Source organism: Synchiropus splendidus, chromosome 16 (assembly GCF_027744825.2).
Source record: "Synchiropus splendidus isolate RoL2022-P1 chromosome 16, RoL_Sspl_1.0, whole genome shotgun sequence".
NCBI classification, from domain to species: domain Eukaryota; kingdom Metazoa; phylum Chordata; class Actinopteri; order Syngnathiformes; family Callionymidae; genus Synchiropus; species Synchiropus splendidus.
In genome coordinates this window covers 7,532,268-7,550,126 of record NC_071349.1, presented here as the reverse complement: position 1 = coordinate 7,550,126, position 17,859 = coordinate 7,532,268, and the positions used below count along the sequence as shown (strand labels likewise).

The window sequence follows — 17,859 nt, the reverse complement described above, 5'->3', positions numbered from 1 at the left end:
TATTGTTGGCTCTTCTGTGGTATCCAGCATGAAAAAGGAAATTCTCAGAGCCACCACAGCAGCGCTGCCGTGTGTAACATGCTGCAGCCAGAAGCCCTACCGCCCCCTACCGGCGAGCTGAGATACGACACAGAGTACACAAGACAGAACCAATGTTTTTCTTTGTTTATTAGAACTTGATGACGCACCACAGGGCGTGTCCGCTTTGGCTGAGGAACGCGGGCCAGGTCAGGTGTGCGGGAGTCCGGTGGTGTAGAGGTAGGACACGGTCCCAGCCTGGATCTGGAAGGTCTGGCCCTGGATGTGGTGGCCGGTGAGCTGCTGGCTGGTCTGACTGATGGAGATGGGCTGGCCACTGCTCAGGTGGATGGTCTGGTTGTGGTGCTCCAATGGCAGGGCTCTCTGGGAGATCTGGACCTGCTGTGGGGGTCCGTGGTGGGCCTGCAGGTGCTCCATGGTCTCTTTACTCAGAGTGATGACGTGCATCTGCTCCGACTGCTGGCCCTCTGACCCGTCCCCAGGACCCACCAGATCCACGTTGGGCCCCTGAGCCAGCAGCGTGAGTCTGGACTGGGCTGCCTGCGTAGCCCCTCCCTCCGAGTCCATGATGCTGATCTCCTGGCTCTGAGTTCCAACAAAGTCGATGTTGTCCACGTCAGCGGTCACCACCAGCTGGACCTCCTGCTGGGAGCCGTGGGGCAGCTGAAACTGCGGCATGACGTCGCCCGCCTCCACTCCCACAGGTGGCGCTGCAGACCTCTCCTTGCTGTGAGTGAGGGCGTGGGTCCTTAGGTTATCCAGGCGGGTGAAGGAGAGGTTGCAGAAGGAGCAGGAGAAGGGCTTCTTCCCGGAGTGCGAGGTCACGTGACGCCGCCTGGCACTGGCGTCTGAGAAGCACTTGCCGCAGATGTCGCACTTGAACGGCTTCTCTCCTCTGGGAGAGACCAACACACGGTGACACGCTGCATCCAGCCATTTCACTTCCTCCAGAAACTCAAATCTCACCACACACTTTTCAACTGGTGAAACAAGTCCTTTTCACCCCTTTGCTGTGAGCAACACACTTTCGGAATCATAGAAGTTGTGGCCTTTATATGTTTGTATCTCTATCCTTGTGGGCACCTATCATTGCCATAGCCCTTTCCCTGGCCTCTTCCCCTAAACCTAACCATCCAAAACTCATGGCTAACCTTAACCAAACTAAAACCCAAATATAATGACCCAGTTATTTTGGAGTTTAAATCCTCAATTGAGTCTCAACCCTGTCCCCACAAGTAAAGCTAAACCAGGCGTACAACACACTCTTGTTTGGCAGCATGTTCTCTCTCACCTGTGGATCCTCATGTGCGTCTGCAGTGTAGTTTTGGCAGAGAAACACTTTCCACAGATTTCACAGGTGAACGGCTTCTCACCTGCACAGAACCACTCCCAGTCATGAGAAGAGCGCCAGTGTGTTCACCACCTGATCAAACAGAATGAAGAGCTGCTGCTAAGGCTTCCGGCGTACCTGTGTGCGTCCTCAGGTGCTTCTTCAGCTGCGCTGTGTCAAGGAACTTGCGATGGCACTCGGCACACTCTGGGAGGGCTTTACCTTCAGCCAAAAATAAGAAGCACTGAATCAGCAGGAAGTAAAGTTGTGCCGCTGAAAGGCCTCATACCTGTGTGCACCTTGTAGTGACTCTTCAGCTGTCGCTTCTGGGTGAAGGTCTTCTCACATTTATCACAGGAGAAGGCTTTCTTGCCTGGAGAGTGGGTGAAAATAAGCTTTATTTTATCTCTCTTCAAAACCCTGTCAACCATCTTCGTGCCATCAGACCTTCGTGCAGGTTCATGTGCTCCTTCAGAGAGTGCTTGGTGGCCAGAGTCTTCGAGCAAACCGAACACATAAACGGTTTCTCTCCGGTGTGGATGCGCTGGTGGACCAGCAGAGAGTGTTTCTGTGTGAAGCCCTTGTTACAGACAGAGCAGCGGAAGGGTCTCTCCCCTGCAGGACAGGACAAAACAGTTGGAGTAAACAGCTCTCCTCTTTACTCTCAGAGGCGGGTGCCGACCTGTGTGTGTCATCTGGTGACCCCTGAGAAGCACGTGGTTCTTGAAGACTTTGCCACATTCGTCGCAGCGGTTGTCGGATTTGTGGAGCTTCTTTCGCCTGACATGGGTCTCAGACTCCTCACAGCCCACGCTGAAGGCCTTGTACTTCAGCGGCAGGGTGACTTTTCGCTTTCTTCTGCGGCTCTCTGCTGCTCCAGAACACTCCGGTTCAGACTGGTGCTCTTCATTAGATAGCTGACCCTCAGTAGGTCTTCCTCGAGCCTGGTGTCCTCCCCGGCTGGTCTTCAGCCTCCCTCCTTTGTCCTTGGACTGGCTCGGCCCGGCATCGGTGGGGTTACCCAGTCGAGTGAGCCAGTCAATGAGTTCGCTGACCTGCAGCAGTCGGGCGGCGGCCAGAAGCTGCTGCACACAGCTCTCCTTCACGCTCACCTTGGCGCTGTAGATAAAGCCCAGCACCAGCTGGAAAGGTTCGGCCGGCACGCCGTCCAGCCGGTAAGTGGACCGACCCATCGGATCAGCTGTGAACATGAGGGAGAAGAAGTCGCTGCTTGCAGCCAGGAGAGCTCTGTGACCCCTGAAGTGCGTGTCCTCCACCACCAGGGTGACGTCACACAGCAGTTCCAGCTTCCAGAGGTTTTCAAATTTACCCAAAATGCCGTTCTTGTGCGTGTCTGAGTGGAAATAGAAGGACGCTGAAGTCATGTCGTTCTCAGGCATCTTCAGCGCCTGAGGAAAGACACCCAATAGACAGGTCTTGGAATCAGAAACGACACTGTAAACCTGTTTAAATGTCGCATGAAAATACAAAAACAAATTATAAAACAGAAATCTGATCTAATCATATTAACATTAAAAACAAAATGCAACGTTTCATGTCTACATTCTAAATACTCCTGAGAAAGAAGCAAACATAAAAGCAGTACCGACATGCGACGGAAAACTGGAATTTCAGTGCATGAATATTGTTATTATTGAGTTTGAAACTTCCCCACTTCGAAACAAGCGCGTGCCCTCGAAGGTGTTTGCAGCTGACTGCAACATTAGCATGCTGAACACAAAGGCTACATCGTTTCATACCAAGCACCCACTTGCCGTCTCGTTCTGACACAGTTGACACACTACTTGCTCTTGCGGCCGGCATATAAGCAAATGAACTACCGAATAACGGGTGATTTACGAGGAGAAGTAGGCGGCTAAGTTATTTCTAACAGTACCTAGCTGCAAGGACCTTACCTTCGGCTCTGTCGCTGCGCTCGCTGGCAAACAGAGCGGGGCGGACCTCTCGCGAGAGTTGACCACGAGACTAGCGCGCAGCTCGACAGCCCCAAACATCAGGATCTTTGATCTTTCGTCCCAAACTCTTCCGCAAAGTGAATCGTCCCACTTTTGAGGCGTGTGTGGCTCGCGCTGGTGGGCTTTCACTGGAGGAGGACTTCTGCACGCGGCTGCGTGACGGAGTAGGAAGTGAAACGAGGATCAAAACAAACTGACAGCTGGTAATATTTCACATATTTCTTCATATTTCGACATTAAACTGCTCAAACATCGTTGGAGAAATTCACCATTTATATCATTGTTGTGATTTCATTCCACAATGTGCATGCAACATTTAAGGGTGAGAATGCCAATTTAGCTAATTTATAAGAAGACATGAATATGAACAGGCGTTATGTTACTGTATTTTTCTCACTGTAAATAGTGTGAACCTGAAATGCAATAAAGCGACACACATAAAAGCGCTACTAAAGCATATGATTAAACGCAGATTGCCCCTAAATTCTCGCCCAGCTTGTGTGCACTCCGGTTTCCTCCCACTGAAGTGTGTAAGCGCTTGTGTCCAACCCCGGGTCCCTCAGTCTAGAAGAGCTGTCACCAAACAAACAATAGGCGATAAACAAACGTGTTACGTTTATGATGCGGGTCTGTGTGGAGGTGACCAGAGACTCTGAGGAAGCCGGACTGAACCGGGCCTGACCGAGCACCGGATGAGTTCACACAACAGACACTCCCTCCGTCGTCCAAGAGTTCAGTGCAGATGAGGAGTAGCGATACGCAGCTGACACTGTGTTGTGAAAGTTGTGAGCTGCAGGTGAGCAGCGCCATAATCCCTGTTACATAAGGAGGGCAGCAGTTGTTGACCCTTGGACGGTCAGGAGCTGCAAGACTGACCGGCACTCTTGTCTTGTGTCGCAGATCTTCCCAGGATGAAGAGCGTGAGCGTGGTTGTCGTGGGTGGCGGTGTGGTGGGCTTCTCCACGGCGGTCTGCGTGGCAGAGGCACTGCCCTTCTGCTCCGTCACTCTGCTGGCTGAGAAGTTCACTCCTGACACCACCAGCGACGGGGCTGCAGGTCTCCTGTTCTCAGCTCCGTTCCCAGGTACGACGCTCCTCAGGTGAAGACGTCTTCATGTATGACGCACTCATCCAATCAGACATCGCCCTGGAGAGGCAGCGGCGCTGGTTCAAGGACGGCTTGGACCACCTGATGGCCATCGCCGCGTCAGCGAACTCGCCGGACGCAGGAGTCATGCTGAGCTCCGGGTAGAACCCACCGCTGCTCACCGACCAGACCAGCCCAGTTCATGTCCAACTTCTCTTCCAGGTGGCAGATTTTCAAGGAGGTTCCGGAGGAGAAAACGCCGTTCTTCGCAGACCTGGTGCCCAGCTTCCGACTCATGACCGAGAGGGAACTGAAGCAGTTTCCGGGGCACAAGTTTGGCCATGCCTTCTCCACCATCAAGTGTGAATGTTCCACTTACCTGCTGTGGCTAGAAAAGAGGTCAGTATGCTTTTTCATTTGAAACTGCTCCTGCCAGCTTTGACACCTCAGGTGGAGGAAACTGGAACTTTGTTTTCTCATGGAGAGCCTCAGACTTGGAGGTGCTCCTCCTCTTCATGAGCCACTTTCCTGTTTAGCGCCTGTTTAAAAACTCCACCACCTTTGTATCCAATCGCTGTGCCAGTCTCTGTGTGGAGATAGAGCTGTCCATCATCTTGACTTCTGTCTCCAAAGGTTGAAGAAAGCTGGCGGCCGAGTGCAGCAGAGGAAAGTCAACCGCCTTGAAGAACTGAGCGGGTATGACATCATAATCAACTGCTCAGGTCTCGGCGCCAGGACCCTGGTGGGCGACACCACCGTGTACCCGGTCAGGGGCCAGGTGCTGAAGCTGGAGGCCCCCTGGCTCAAGCACTTCATCCGAGCCGGAGACGGCATGACCTACATCTACCCCGGCATCCACCACGTGACGGTGGGTGGCACCCGCCAGCAGGATGACTGGCGTCTGGAGGTGGACGACGGAGACACGCAGAGCATCCTGCAGCGCTGCAGCCAGCTGGTGCCGTCCATCGGGAAGGCCAAGGTCCTGGGCCAGTGGGTGGGTCTGCGGCCCAGCAGGAGGAACCCCCGGGTCGAGCGGGAGGTGGTGCAGCTGGGGGGGCGCCGGGTGCCAGTGGTTCATAACTACGGCCACGGAGGCTGGGGGGTGACTCTGGCGTGGGGGACGGCCTTGGACGCTTTGGGGTTGGTGAGACAGGTCCTGCATGAGCTGCCCCTACAGGCCAAATTGTGAACGACAGGAGGTTCACCAACTGTTTTTGTGAATCTGATCACATGATCAACTCTTAATCATTAACACTGGGGCAACAACCAACCTAAGCATGACCAGATGGCTGCCATCTAAAATCATGTCTTTGACTGGGCTCCACCCAGTGACGAGTGAGCGCTGATCTGGAATCAGAACTCTGATCATGTGATCAAGTGAATTTCCAAACTGTGATTGTCTTAAAAAGACAGATTAAAAAGTGTAGAATCTACAGACTTGTTTGTGTTTTCACTGCCACAAGACTCTGGCTGAGGTGCCTGTAAGCAAACAATGCCGTCTCTCCAGTAATCCCTGAACCCAGCCCCACCCTGCCCCACATTCTCCCTCAACCAACCTGTAACCTCAAAGGTCTGAACCAGTTTTCAGCGATCGACACCTGAAGTTCGACTTGTTTCCTCATTGTTCTGATGATTTATCTGAAGCTCTCACACACAGACTCTTGGACCAAGATTAAAGCAAGTTTAATCTGTGAAGACAGTGAACATAATCTGAAGGTTTACCAGGCAAAAGTACCAGCAAATATGCTCCTTAATCTGGTCTCTTAGAGTGACGAGTGTAATCTAGTTTTAATACACGACTCAGTTCAGGCACAACAACGGGCACCTGAAGGAGTTCCATCAACAGAAGCTGAATCATTACGACCATTTGGTCTCAGTTAGAGGAGGCACTTGATGAAGAAGTGAGTCAGAGTTTAGGGTTCCTTATTTAGGCGAGTGTTTGGTTGGGGTCCATCTGAAGCTCCATCAGTGATACGCCTCTCCTCAGCACAGGGACTGGACTGGAGCTCACCTCAGAGCAGCTGTTGCTCCTCACCATCGAGGGAGAGAAGGTCTGGTGGTGAGGTGGGAAGAGGGAGGGAGGGGTGTCAGGCTTGCAGCCCAGGTCTGGAGGGGGGTCAGGGAGGTCTGGGGTGGCGAGGCAACTGGACTCGAAACCAGACGAAGACCGGCTCATGGAGGACGTCTTCCTGTCCCGACCTAAAGCAGCCCAGTGGCAGGAGACACGCAGAGGTCATTGGTGTTTCTGGAAATCATCACCACTTCGGAAAGAAAGGTGTGTAGGACAGACAGAAAATAACGTCTGTTCAGCATCACGCGGCGAACTGAGAGCAGGAAAAGTGGTGACCAAGGTGGCACAGAAAGAAGGACAGACAGGAAGTTTGAGTCTCGGAGCACTTTATTCTGGCGAAGCTCCGACTTCTCTCTCAGTGCTTCGAGATAAACGTGTACCGGCGTCGCAGCAGCGAACTTCACCTTGCACTAGTGCCGACGGTTCTGCGCTGCTTCAGGCACGTTCGACAGTACAGTGCAAGAGAGCTTGACCGGACCACACACCCACACACACACACACACACACAGCAAATGAAGCATGGCAGGGCCACGTGCGGCTGATTGTCTTGAGCAACCAAGAACTGGGACATTCACAGAAATCCTCTGTCGTGGTTCTGAGCTAAAAGAACCTGCTGGAAAACTGGAAACATTCTTCTCTAACCACAGAGATCGGCAGCAAGCACATGAAGAAGCGTTTTTGGAGTCATGATGAAGCCTGATGAGGTTCTGCTGGAGAGCGTCGCATTATCGACACACACACCAGCTCTGAGGATCAGGGCTCACTCATGAGCTGGTTCACTTCTCCACATCACTGCAGGACTTAAATGGAATCAGTTTCTTTTTTTACTGCAGATATTTTGGGATACACATAGAAACATTTTCTCAAGTGATTTTCTACTGAAGATTACAAACATATTATAAATACTGTCTTTCGTTTCATTTATAATTCAGATTCATCTCACATTTTTCTACTTTTACTTATGTAAAATGGACATTTTTAATCGAAAAACTGACAGGGGATTTTTTTTTTGTTTCAGGGTGAATGAAGACCTTTCAGTATGTCTGAAAAGCAACAAGGCCGCATGACTCCGTGGAGACACACACCAGTGACTGCAACAGAAAACACTGCAGAAGGAGAGAAGCAAGTCTGCGAATGGAGCGTTGAGAAGAGCAGAAGTCATCCGGCGGGGATGAGGAGGAGGAAGAGCCTTCACAGGCGACTCAGGCTGTCGTTACCGTTCTCCAGGTTCTCGTTGCTCTCGTAGCAGCCGGAGTCTCGTGGCGAGTCTCCCGTCAGGCCTCGTCTGTGGATCAGCTGCTTCTCCAGTGAGCTGCCAGAGGGGGCGCTCTTCTCTGGGTCGCTGCTGCCTGCAGGTCACATGATCAACCTCCATCAGAACAGACCTGCTAAAACATTATGACCGCCTAGTTTCTGCTTCTGAGTCCTCCCTGCCTGCAGAGGTCAGTAGCTGCGATGCTCAAACACATCAACACGAAGAAAGAAGGGAAAATAACACAATGGTTCTCCTGCCTAATGTACTCTGTAGACACGCCCCTGGCCTCCCCCCGTGACCCACCGTCATACTCCTGCAGCAGCTCCACAGCGGTGAGGAGAACCGCTCGGTGCTGAGGGTCTCTGATGTTCAGCTCATCCAGGTCCTCCTCCTCCAACAGCTTGAAGGTGTCCAGGTCCTCGTAGCCGTTGAACAGGAAAGTGGGAAGGTGCTCCTGGGGACACCAGGAAACCATAGTTCGAAAAGTGACAACCCCCGAGAACATTGGACTGCCGTGTCAGCGGGTACCTTCAGGTGGATGCGGTCCAGAAGCTCCTCCACTGAGGTGGGTTTGGGCTGCCGCACTCTCTTCCTCCGGCGGGTCTTTTTAGGTTTGACCGGCACTTGGTTCAGGACATCCACGTAGATGAACTTGAAGGTGCCGACTTTACCGTTGAGCAAGCCCATCCACGTGCCCATGGGAGGCTTGCTGATGATGTCGATGACGTCTCCACTCTGCCGGACCAAACCACACATGAATGCCGTCCTGACATGTATTCGACTGATGTCGCGGCTCTACCTTTAGCTTGAGGGAGTCGGAGTCGTACGGACTCGGGGTGAAGTCTGTGTGAACCCGGGCGCGGCCACAGAACGGCCCACGGTACGGCAGCTCATCTTCCTCTCCATCTTCGGACTTGACACTCTCTCTGTTGCTGTTGGAGGAGTCAGTGGTGCCCACCGTCTGACCGCCTGCATAGACACAAGTCAGGCCCCGCCCACACACATCACACCTGCATTCACTCACTCATGGAACTCTGTCCGCTCAGGGAGCTCCTCAGACTCTCCACGGACCCGCCGAGCTTCAGCGCGGGCTTCTCCAGAGAGTCGGTATTGGTGTGGGGCGCAGGCTCGGGGCTCGACTAGAGACACAGAGATACTTGAAACCTGCAGGATCTGCTTTCCAGACCTATGTCAGGTACCCACCTGTTCAGACAGAGAGCAGTGGTACCGCTTCGATATGTGTTTTCTCATTGTGTCTCGGACAGACTTGACTTTCTTCCCCAGAGACACACGAGAGGTGGGCGGAGACTTCACCGCGTCTGTCACGACTTCAGCTGCCTTGCTCTGCTGGACCAACACAACAGTCAGCTGAGGCGTCCATGAGTCGAGTCCAGATCACAGTACTTACTCGGTCACCGTCTTCCTGTGAGCGGCTCATTAGGTCAAACCCTCCGAAACTGCTGGCTCTCTGCCAACACACAAACGCACAGGTGAGATGACACATTTTCATTTCCTGTCACGAACAAGTACCCGGGTGACGAGATTTACCTGCAACAGGAGCTACATTCTAACTGAGATAAAGTTTGGTCCAGGTTTATCAACTCCATCCTTCATTAGCATCACAGCTAACCTTCTTCACCCCTTTAGTTAAAGCACCTTTGTTGCCCCCTCTTCTCCCCAGGATTCATCTCTCCACATTCCCTTCACCATGCCATCAGCAAACATCAAGGTCCACTGAGGGTCCTGTGTTTATGATTAGCATCAGTGCTAACACTTTAACACCGGCATCTGAGAGAGGTTCAAACCTGCTCCTGACTTTTCACCTTTCAAGGACCTATTTTTAAAGACACACCAGGTGGTTCAAGTGCTGCAGCTGACTGAAGGAACAACTACGACTTGGGCGGCAACAGCAGTGAACTGGAAATGACTTTGAGTCTCTAGGTTTGGAGATCAGAAACTCAACACAACTCTGGAATAAGAATGTCGACTACCATGAGTCTCTCTAGTCTGGTGGTCTCAGGTTTGAACCAACGTCTGAGTCATCACCAGTGCCTGACTCATTGTCCTCTGCAACATGTTTGTGGTATCTGCTGGCATGCCTCTCGTGGGGCAGCGGGTGCCCTCGGACCTCAGCCTGCACTCACCCCGTGCTGACTCAGGGAGCCCAGAATGCGATGGCGCAGTTCTCCCTCCGTCACTGAACGAGCCAGTTTCCTCTCCTCCTTCTGGGGAGCATCTTTATCAGCAGAGAAAGGGACCTGTTGACCTTCAGCCGCCTCTCCACTAAGCCTGGTTGGACTCTGGGGGTGGACTGGGCTGCTCAGAGTGTTGAAGGTCTTCTGGCTGCTGCAGGTGTCCAGGCTGCTGGAGGACGGTGAGGTGCTGAAGCTGTCTGAGTCTCCATCAAAGGTCAGCTGCTCCTGCAGGGCTGCGGTCAAGGACTCGAGTGAGAACACCGTGGGCCTCTTCTGCGAGGGGTGGAGGCTGCTGCGGCAGGGCGAACTGTCCAAGCTCAGACTCTCTGCAGACACGACAGCACTCAGAAGGACGGACCTCTTCAGGGCAGGTATCAAAGCTGCCAACTGAACTACCTTCAGAAACGGGTCTCTTTGACTCCTCAATTCGGATCAGCTTCTTCTTCACCTTCCGTGTTGAGTTGACCAGTCTGTGGAGCCTCCTGAAGGTCAAAGCTTCCTCCTGCTCCACGTCGGACAGCTCCTCCAGCTGCTCAGAGAGAGACGGAATCAAACTACAGATAAGGAACTAGGAAGGACAGTGAGGAGCGTTGGAGTCATGGAGGTCTTCTCCAGTGTGACACAACAAAGAAAAGCCATTTCTGGACCAATTTGATAGGTCCCCAGAACCTGGGCCCCCAAATTGTCCGACCTGCTGAACAAAAGCGCTGCAGCCTGCATAACTGTGCCCTGTGCTCAATCCTCCCACTCTCTGCAGCACAATAGAGGTTAGTGCTGTGACAGCGAGTCCAGTCAGCGGCCTGCGGTCAGGAGAGGGCTGCCTCCAGCTCAGGGGCTTTTGAGGGGCCACAGATTGCAGTGGGGTGCAGCAGAGCAGGTGAGAGGTCTTTCAGCCTCAACACAATGACACACTGACTTACGTTGCGCTGCAGAGGCTCGACGGCAGACGACTCGGTGCACTCCATGGGCTGGAACCTGCACGTTTGTCTGCTCTGTACTTCAAACTCCTTCAGCTGAAATGAGAAAGCAGATGCCAAGTTGGTGAAGCCCCCACAGACGTAGCGGTCTGCAGTGAAAGGCCGACTGAACGCCACTGGACCACTTTTCAGTATGAAAACAGCGCCTTCTAGCGGCAGGTCAGGATGGAAGGTTTTAACTTCAGCCTGTCCCAGCTATGTCAGAGCTGTAGACCTCTCCAGGGACGGACACATTCATTTCAACTTTCTGGGTCGCAAAAGCTCTAATAACAACAACAAAACAGACTGAAAACATTACATGTCAACAGTGTCATGTAAATAATAAAACCTGTTTTGTGCTATTACTTTTTCAGATTTACTCAACAATTGTTTGAAAAAATCCACAGTGATCAGCACCAAGCGTGGATGCTATCTCATCAAAACATGAGTGGAACCACAGGTGAACAGTTGTCACACAACGTACCCGAGCCAACGCCTCCTCGATGGAGATCATGTTGTCCTTCACCATCATCATCAGCTGGATCCGCTCTTCATCGCTCATGGTGATTTCACTGGCCACGAAGCCGACGTCATCACCTGTCGGTCAGGAGACCGAGATGGTGAGATATCGGTCAAAAAAAGTCTCCGCTTTGTGTTGTGATGGTCACAAACCTTTAGAGAGCTGACGCACCACTCCTCTCTGAGACTTTCGGAAACCGTGCCAAAAAGACTTGCTCTTTCTCTTTCCATCCAGTTTCCCTGCAAGAAGAGCAGTGGACGGTTCAGATGGTCGCCATCATCCCGTCTGAGCAGATCCCTCCGGTGAACACTGTGAACCACTCACCTCCTGACCCATCGTCAGAGCTGGACTTGTGCACCAGGAACCTGCAATAGAAACACACTTAGCTGAGCTCAAATGGAGGATCAGAGGAAAGAGCAGCACCTGTTCTCCAGTATCCTCTTCATCTGATCCCTCTCTACCTCCGAGTGACGCAGCCAGACCCCAGAATCACCGGAACCTTTCTCCTGCCATGACGACCAGTGACGCAAAAACCTGAGCCCCGATTGAAAGACGACGGCAGCTCTTGGCTGAGGAACAGGGCTCAGCGGCCATCAGCGGAACAATGAAGCCCCTTTCATGGTCAGTGAGGATTCGACTCTGATGTGGCCTCTGCATTCCCTGCTCGGCCCTCCCCATCCACGTCACCCCCTTCCTGCCCTCACACTTTGTTCTGTCCCTCTCTGGCAGAGCACAACAGAACGTTGTGAAAACATTGGTTACACATGGAAACCATGATCTCACCTGAGCGGTTCCTCACCACCAGTCAGACGTCTGCAAAACTACCAGTCTATCGACACCGAGCCAAAACACATTGAACCAAAGGTCCTTAGGTCCTTGAAACAATCACCGGAGTTTTGACTGACTTCCAAGGCTGAATACCATTAAAGAGAGCAGATTCAAAAGGATGTGTGATCATGTGCAGCTTGCCGACTGTCTCTGTAGCAACCACGAGACTTCACCGTCTAATGTTCTAGCTTCAGCGATCTCATCTGAGTGACAGATGACCTGACCTTAACTCAAACAGGTCCAACAAGTCTAGATATTTGGTTCTCAAAACCCCCTGCCAGTCCACCACAGGTGAACTTTACTATACATTGAACCTGCCACCACAAGAATGGGTTCTGTCCCTCGGCCATAAAGACTCAAAAATCAAAACTTAATTTCTTTAATTTATCACACAGAAATGCGAATCTGTGTAAATGCTTCAGTCACTCCATAACCACACTCACATTTTTACTTATATCATGAGGTTATTCATGTTTAATGCATGACATTCCTGGCCTGTGGAACCTTTCACTGACAAAAGAAACGGCATGAGTTGCGGCGATCCCCCTGCCGACCAGTAGATGGCACTAAGCCTCCTTGTCAGAGCTGGAGCTTTTCGGCTCGGATTCAAACCATTTCTGTTTGTAATTACGATGAATTCTTGGAGTGAAATTCAGTTTTATGATGAGTCATCAGACTGGTCAATCTTGCGAGGCTCAGCTTTGACTCACAGTGACCCTTGGTGGGAGACAATGGACGGAACAAACACAGGAAGTTTGGGATGACAGCAGTCTTACTGGAAGCTGAGATGACACCTGCTCCCATTAATGTTGACGTTTCCTCGTGTGATGACGCGGCCAGACAAAGTGTTAAGGGGTAACGCGTTAATTACTCCACTGAAGCCCCGGCTGCTCATGTGGTGACCCACACCGTCATCAGTTACCTTCGCTCTGTTTCCGGAGTGGAAGTGCTGCTGCTGCTGAGCCCCAGAGATTCCTGGATGTGGGAGAAGAGAGCAATATGAAACACTTCCATTCAACATATGAGGACATCAATGCTGCTAAAAACTAGGGGGCAGGAGGTGAGGAAGAGAGTGCAGGCGGGGAGCGGACGCCTGACTAGTGAGAGCTTAGGCAGTTCGAGGGAGGGAGTTTGGGGTTTGACTCTGAGGAATGCTTCCCCACAGACGTGTTGGTTTGATAGAATCATGACAGAGCAATTCCTCTTATTGCTGCGAGCGCTGACACATGTCAGGAAGTGGTCTTCTCCCGGGGATGACACACCCAGAGCTGGACACTCACCTGGAGCTGGGAGCGGAGCTGCACTGATGTGGCCTGTGACTCAAGCTTTCCCTGAAACAGACAGGCGGGGGCAGCGCTGAGAAAATTACAGTGTCACACTGAGAGAGGCAACATCCAGCTGACTGGGTCACCCTGCTGGTGTGGGAGGGCAACACGGTGAGCCGGGTCGCCAGAACATCCATCCGTTATTCCTGACGACATGAGATACCTCCTGAGCTCTCTGAGCCACAACAGTGGAGCTCAAACTATTTCAAGAATCTCAGAAATGAGAGCCGTTCCTGACAGTAGCAGCCGTCTCAAGGACGACCAGTATGTTGCAGCAAACGTTGACAGTCATGTGAGGACGCGTCCCTGAGACTATCCGCCACACATTCCCGCCAGGAGCCGAGAGACTGACTCACACTCGCTCTTCTTCAATAACCCCAAGCCTCTGAAGTTCATGCGAGACGCATATCCACCACCAGAGGCCGCTGTTCCAGATTGTGAACGTGTTGGATGAAGGTTAATCTTACATCCAAGTTTCCACGGACGCTGATGCTGATGGCAACACCACGACACCCCTTTTCTTTCTAAAGGAAAACACACTTTAAATAAGTTACAGATCAATATTTCCTGGTATTTTATACTTTATACTTTTTTGTTGTATATAATAAACTAAATTCATACTGAAGTTTTAAAAAACATGTCGACACCAACATCTACTCTGTCGTGAAACAGGTACAGATATAAAATTGAAAAAAAGATTTAAAAATGTATTTAAATGTGTGTATTTAAGAATTTCACCATTATTTTGTGGTGGTTTTCTCAGTAATAATTCATTTTAATAGCTTTTTCATTTTTGCTGGCAGTCTACTGGCATGTCCACTGTTTGACACATAATCTCTTTTAATACTGTAGTTATTTTTCAAATTAGTCTAAGCTTTTCTAATTCAACGGGACAAACTATCTGCTAAGCTTAATGATGTTTTGTTTCCAATTAGGTAGGGTGAAATTAAGATGTCTGTAAATAAAGTGAAGCCAGTTTGATGCGTGTCTGAGCCTTTTGACTGTATTTAAATCAGGTGAGGTGTGACGTGGCTCCACTGGGACCTGACACTTCAGTGTCAAAAACAAACGCCTTTCCCCCCCAGCTGTGACTCAACAGTGAGGAGAATGACGGCGGCCTCGGGGGGGGGGTCAGCGCTTCATTACATTAGTGCTGAGACGTGAAGATCAGAATGGTGGGTGAGCTGGGGTCACGCGTGTGGCCCGCTGATAGCGCTGACTCACCCGCTCAGCGTCCTGCACCACTCTCCGTTTCCGCAGCTCCTCCATCCTCTCACACACGTCGCTGACAGAGGTGCCGTAGTATCTGGAGTATTCCTGCGCCAGTTCGTCAAGGTTCCCCACCGAGCCATCCTGGAAGATACGCAGACGTGGTTATCAGAGCGGTGAAGACACTTGGTCCTGATTAGCCATTGTTCCAGCTGAGATAAAGCACCGCAGACCCCCAACTGGGACACTGCCCCCCACTCCACCGGCCTCTTGCCTTCCTGCCCTGTGACACCCCGTTCCCCTCAGCCCCTTCAGACGTGACCTCTTGACCAGAGGAAGCACCTTGTGATGCAGCTCCGACCCGATCCATAAATCACATGCTCCGCCCTGAAACTCACTGCTCTATTGTACGACCATGCTAGCGCTCATTACCTCCCAGCATTCACTGCAGGTGACCGCCTCAGGTCCACCTGGCAGTTACCCCTGTTCAACCAGACTCCCACCTCTGTCTAAAAATAGGCTCCCGCATCAGTATCAACAACGTTAGCGAGCGTGACTGAAGCTCGCCTGCAGGCGTGCAACTCAACCTGCTGTAAACAGTGTGGCGAACTCTGTGATGGACTCACTGGAGCAGCCTTTTGCTGAGAGAACATTTGGCCTATTTTCACACCGCCTCAGGAACCAGCTTGCAAACATCACACTCTTTCTCTCTCACTCCAGTCAGACTGAACTACACAGTTGTCTTGTGATTTAAACTCTTGTTGTGAGCATAAATGCTGCGTTTCCTCGTGAATGTGGCGTCAGATTCCAGAGGCCAAGATGATCCCAGCGTCTGACAAACGATACACGTGCCTGCAGCCCTGCAGTCCCTCATCACAGCCTCCCAGATTCAGACGAAACTAGACAACATCTCTGACTCCTCCGAAGAGTCAGGAGTCATCAGAGGGGGGTTACAACTCCTTCAAGGAACAGGCAGAGAGCATGGAGACCAGGTCAGGTCTGTCATGGATCAAGGGCACGAGAGGTCATGTCCACAGGGATGGAAACAAGCCGCGACAACACAAGTCCATGGTTCATCGTGCACATGAACCATGAATAATGAGTCAGTTCACTGAGAAGAACAGCAACACTGATTGAAAACGTTTCCCTACAGGAGAAAATAAACGATTTTCCACAACAATGAGACATGAGTGAGACGGGTGAGAGACAGACACAAGGCCGTCAAGAGAAGAGTTGTCCTCATTGTCTCCTTTCAGAGCCTGAAATAAAGTGGTTCTTCGGTGACTGAAGGACCACATCTGGACTCTCCTGCATGTCAGTCTTGGTGTCTCTCTGCTGAAGACAGGAACCATGACATGAGTGTGACTCTGTGGAGTTAATGTGAGTCAACACTCCTGAATAAACTTCAGGCTATTATTGTGACCCATAAAGAGATGATTCCGAATGCGACTAAAGAACATGATCGGACTTGTCGTCGCTGCGAAGTGAATTGCCGCTACATTACAGCTGAAATTTCTGTCCCTAACGTTGGCTTCTGTATCAACTCAGCGCTGCCTCTATCAAGGAAATAACCAGTTTGGAACATTCCAACACAGAAATACACTCACCACAGACATCCGGCTCCGGCAGAAGCTACACAACACGCTGCTCCTCAGCTCCACTGAGCTCTTACTGAAACTTCATTCACTCGGCTACTGGAGGACAATACATGGAGTGGAAGGAGGAGGAGGGAAGGAGGGGAAGGCGTGAGACGTGCATAAAACGGGAGTGGGGGGGGGGCACACATGACACCAGGGTGGAGCCCACTCCAGCTGTGGCCCACTGAGGCTGCACTGACTCACATGTTCAAATAAACTCACCACTGAGTGTTTTGTCTGAACTGGGATCTCAGCAGTGACTCGGCCGAACTCGCACTAGTACAGACTCCAGTCAGTCCCAGATCAAGTATTAGTATTAGTTGTATTGGTAGTATTAGCAGCATTAGTTGGTCTTACTTTTCTTTCAAACTCCTTTGTTCCAAGGCCATCAACATTCCTGACTAGCACAACTCACAGGAGGGGCTAAGAGACGAGCAGACGGGTCCAGTAGTGAGTGAGTGTGTACCTGATTTAGCTATACTAGTGGGGATATTTTTGCCAGACCCCACAAGGTTAAGCCGCAATTGGAGGGTTAAAGCTTCAAAATAACTGGGTCATTATAAATGGATTTCTGTATGGTTTAGTTTGCTATGAGTTTTGGATGGTTAGGTTTAGGGTGAGAGGCTGGGGAAAGTGTTATGCAATGAGAGGACCCCCAAGGATAGAAACACAAACTTGTGTGTGTGCATCACAAAGACACAGAGAGTGTTTCAGAAGCATGTTACGTTTATTGGAGCCAAACAAAAAGAGCGCACACTTTGCTCATCAGAGAGGTCAAAAGTCAGCAGTTACTGTATTTACATCATGGCAGCTCAGACCGGAGCCTCCTCCTGCACGTCTGACTCTGGAGACAGCTGGGACATCTCCAGCTCCTCCACAGGTTCTGGGAGCTGCTCTCTCCTCCTGGTCCTCCACACCTTCACCCTCACAACAACAACAACACACAGCATCATCAGCACCACGGCACTGAGCAGCACGGACCGCAGCAGGTAGTGATCAAGCTCTGGCTCTCCGAACCTCACCAGGAACTCAGATCTGAACACACAGAGACGGTCTCTTGTCACCACGCACCAGACCAGTCCAGTGTCCTGCAGAGAGACGTTCCTGATCACCAGCCTGCGGCCAGAGAGATGCACGTTGTCTGGTCGTTGATACCTAACATCAAAGACTCGTCCTTCGGTTCTGTTGGACCTCATGAACCATAAAACCCTGGCAGTCTGATTCCAGTCCCCACAGTGGAGAGTTAGGTTCTCCCCTCCAGTGAAGAGCTCCACAGCAGGAGGCTCAGACTCAGGACAAACTATCAGGTCATAACGGTCAGGACCAGAAACACTGAGCTCACAGGTGTAAGAACCTGAGTGGCCCAACGTCAGAGATGGAAGCATCAGAGTGGAGTTCAGACTCTCTCTATCAGCCCACAGTAAATTCCTCA

At 51.4% G+C, this 17,859-nt stretch overlaps 3 protein-coding genes across 5 annotated transcripts in view; 1 reads left to right on the top strand and 2 right to left on the bottom strand.

Annotated features, from left to right (window-relative positions):
* Positions 1 to 228: 228 nt before the first annotated feature.
* Positions 229 to 3,313, bottom strand: zbtb24 (zinc finger and BTB domain containing 24). Its single transcript, XM_053844609.1, has 7 exons — positions 3,286 to 3,313; positions 2,052 to 2,778; positions 1,817 to 1,984; positions 1,659 to 1,742; positions 1,508 to 1,591; positions 1,331 to 1,412; positions 229 to 934 (listed from the first exon to the last, which is right to left on the bottom strand). Exons 2-7 carry the CDS (start codon positions 2,767 to 2,769, stop codon positions 229 to 231), a joined length of 1,842 nt encoding a protein of 613 aa, XP_053700584.1. The 5' UTR covers positions 2,770 to 2,778; positions 3,286 to 3,313.
* A 43-nt stretch (positions 3,314 to 3,356) lies between these two features.
* On the top strand, positions 3,357 to 5,851 carry ddo (D-aspartate oxidase). Its single transcript, XM_053845461.1, has 5 exons — positions 3,357 to 3,548; positions 4,246 to 4,428; positions 4,484 to 4,592; positions 4,654 to 4,830; positions 5,065 to 5,851. Exons 2-5 carry the CDS (start codon positions 4,257 to 4,259, stop codon positions 5,618 to 5,620), a joined length of 1,014 nt encoding a protein of 337 aa, XP_053701436.1. The 5' UTR covers positions 3,357 to 3,548; positions 4,246 to 4,256; the 3' UTR covers positions 5,621 to 5,851.
* A 276-nt stretch (positions 5,852 to 6,127) lies between these two features.
* Positions 6,128 to 17,859, bottom strand: part of LOC128747586 (SAM and SH3 domain-containing protein 1-like) — a 36,566-nt gene continuing 24,834 nt past the window's right edge. Inside the window, exons 1-18 of one of the 3 annotated variants that reach the window (XM_053845563.1) lie at positions 16,398 to 16,501; positions 14,806 to 14,934; positions 13,537 to 13,587; positions 13,179 to 13,231; positions 11,753 to 11,793; positions 11,581 to 11,667; positions 11,393 to 11,505; positions 10,873 to 10,965; positions 10,349 to 10,481; positions 9,902 to 10,278; positions 9,166 to 9,225; positions 8,961 to 9,104; positions 8,782 to 8,896; positions 8,557 to 8,726; positions 8,286 to 8,492; positions 8,061 to 8,211; positions 7,720 to 7,851; positions 6,128 to 6,630 (exon numbers count right to left, since the gene is read on the bottom strand). In XM_053845563.1, the coding sequence (XP_053701538.1) occupies positions 6,359 to 6,630; positions 7,720 to 7,851; positions 8,061 to 8,211; positions 8,286 to 8,492; positions 8,557 to 8,726; positions 8,782 to 8,896; positions 8,961 to 9,104; positions 9,166 to 9,225; positions 9,902 to 10,278; positions 10,349 to 10,481; positions 10,873 to 10,965; positions 11,393 to 11,505; positions 11,581 to 11,667; positions 11,753 to 11,793; positions 13,179 to 13,231; positions 13,537 to 13,587; positions 14,806 to 14,934; positions 16,398 to 16,406 (2,337 nt within the window). In that variant the 5' untranslated portion in view covers positions 16,407 to 16,501 and the 3' untranslated portion in view covers positions 6,128 to 6,358. Of the gene's footprint in view, positions 6,631 to 7,719; positions 7,852 to 8,060; positions 8,212 to 8,285; positions 8,493 to 8,556; positions 8,727 to 8,781; positions 8,897 to 8,960; positions 9,105 to 9,165; positions 9,226 to 9,901; positions 10,279 to 10,348; positions 10,482 to 10,872; positions 10,966 to 11,392; positions 11,506 to 11,580; positions 11,668 to 11,752; positions 11,794 to 13,178; positions 13,232 to 13,536; positions 13,588 to 14,805; positions 14,935 to 16,397; positions 16,502 to 17,859 lie in introns of those variants that run through there. The other 2 variants (XM_053845561.1, XM_053845562.1) reach the window with 2 other exon arrangements.

Coding starts and splice junctions, on each gene's coding strand:
- zbtb24 (XM_053844609.1), bottom strand. CDS start 2,769: ATGCCTGAGAACGACATGACTTCAGCGTCCTTCTATTTCCACTCAGAC. Junction 1,592..1,658: donor TCACTACAAGGTGCACACAG/GTATGAGGCCTT, acceptor TTTTGGCTGAAG/GTAAAGCCCTCCCAGAGTGT. Junction 935..1,330: donor ACGCACATGAGGATCCACAG/GTGAGAGAGAAC, acceptor GGTCTCTCCCAG/AGGAGAGAAGCCGTTCAAGT.
- ddo (XM_053845461.1), top strand. CDS start 4,257: ATGAAGAGCGTGAGCGTGGTTGTCGTGGGTGGCGGTGTGGTGGGCTTC. Junction 4,429..4,483: donor GTTCTCAGCTCCGTTCCCAG/GTACGACGCTCC, acceptor TCATCCAATCAG/ACATCGCCCTGGAGAGGCAG. Junction 4,831..5,064: donor CTGCTGTGGCTAGAAAAGAG/GTCAGTATGCTT, acceptor CTGTCTCCAAAG/GTTGAAGAAAGCTGGCGGCC.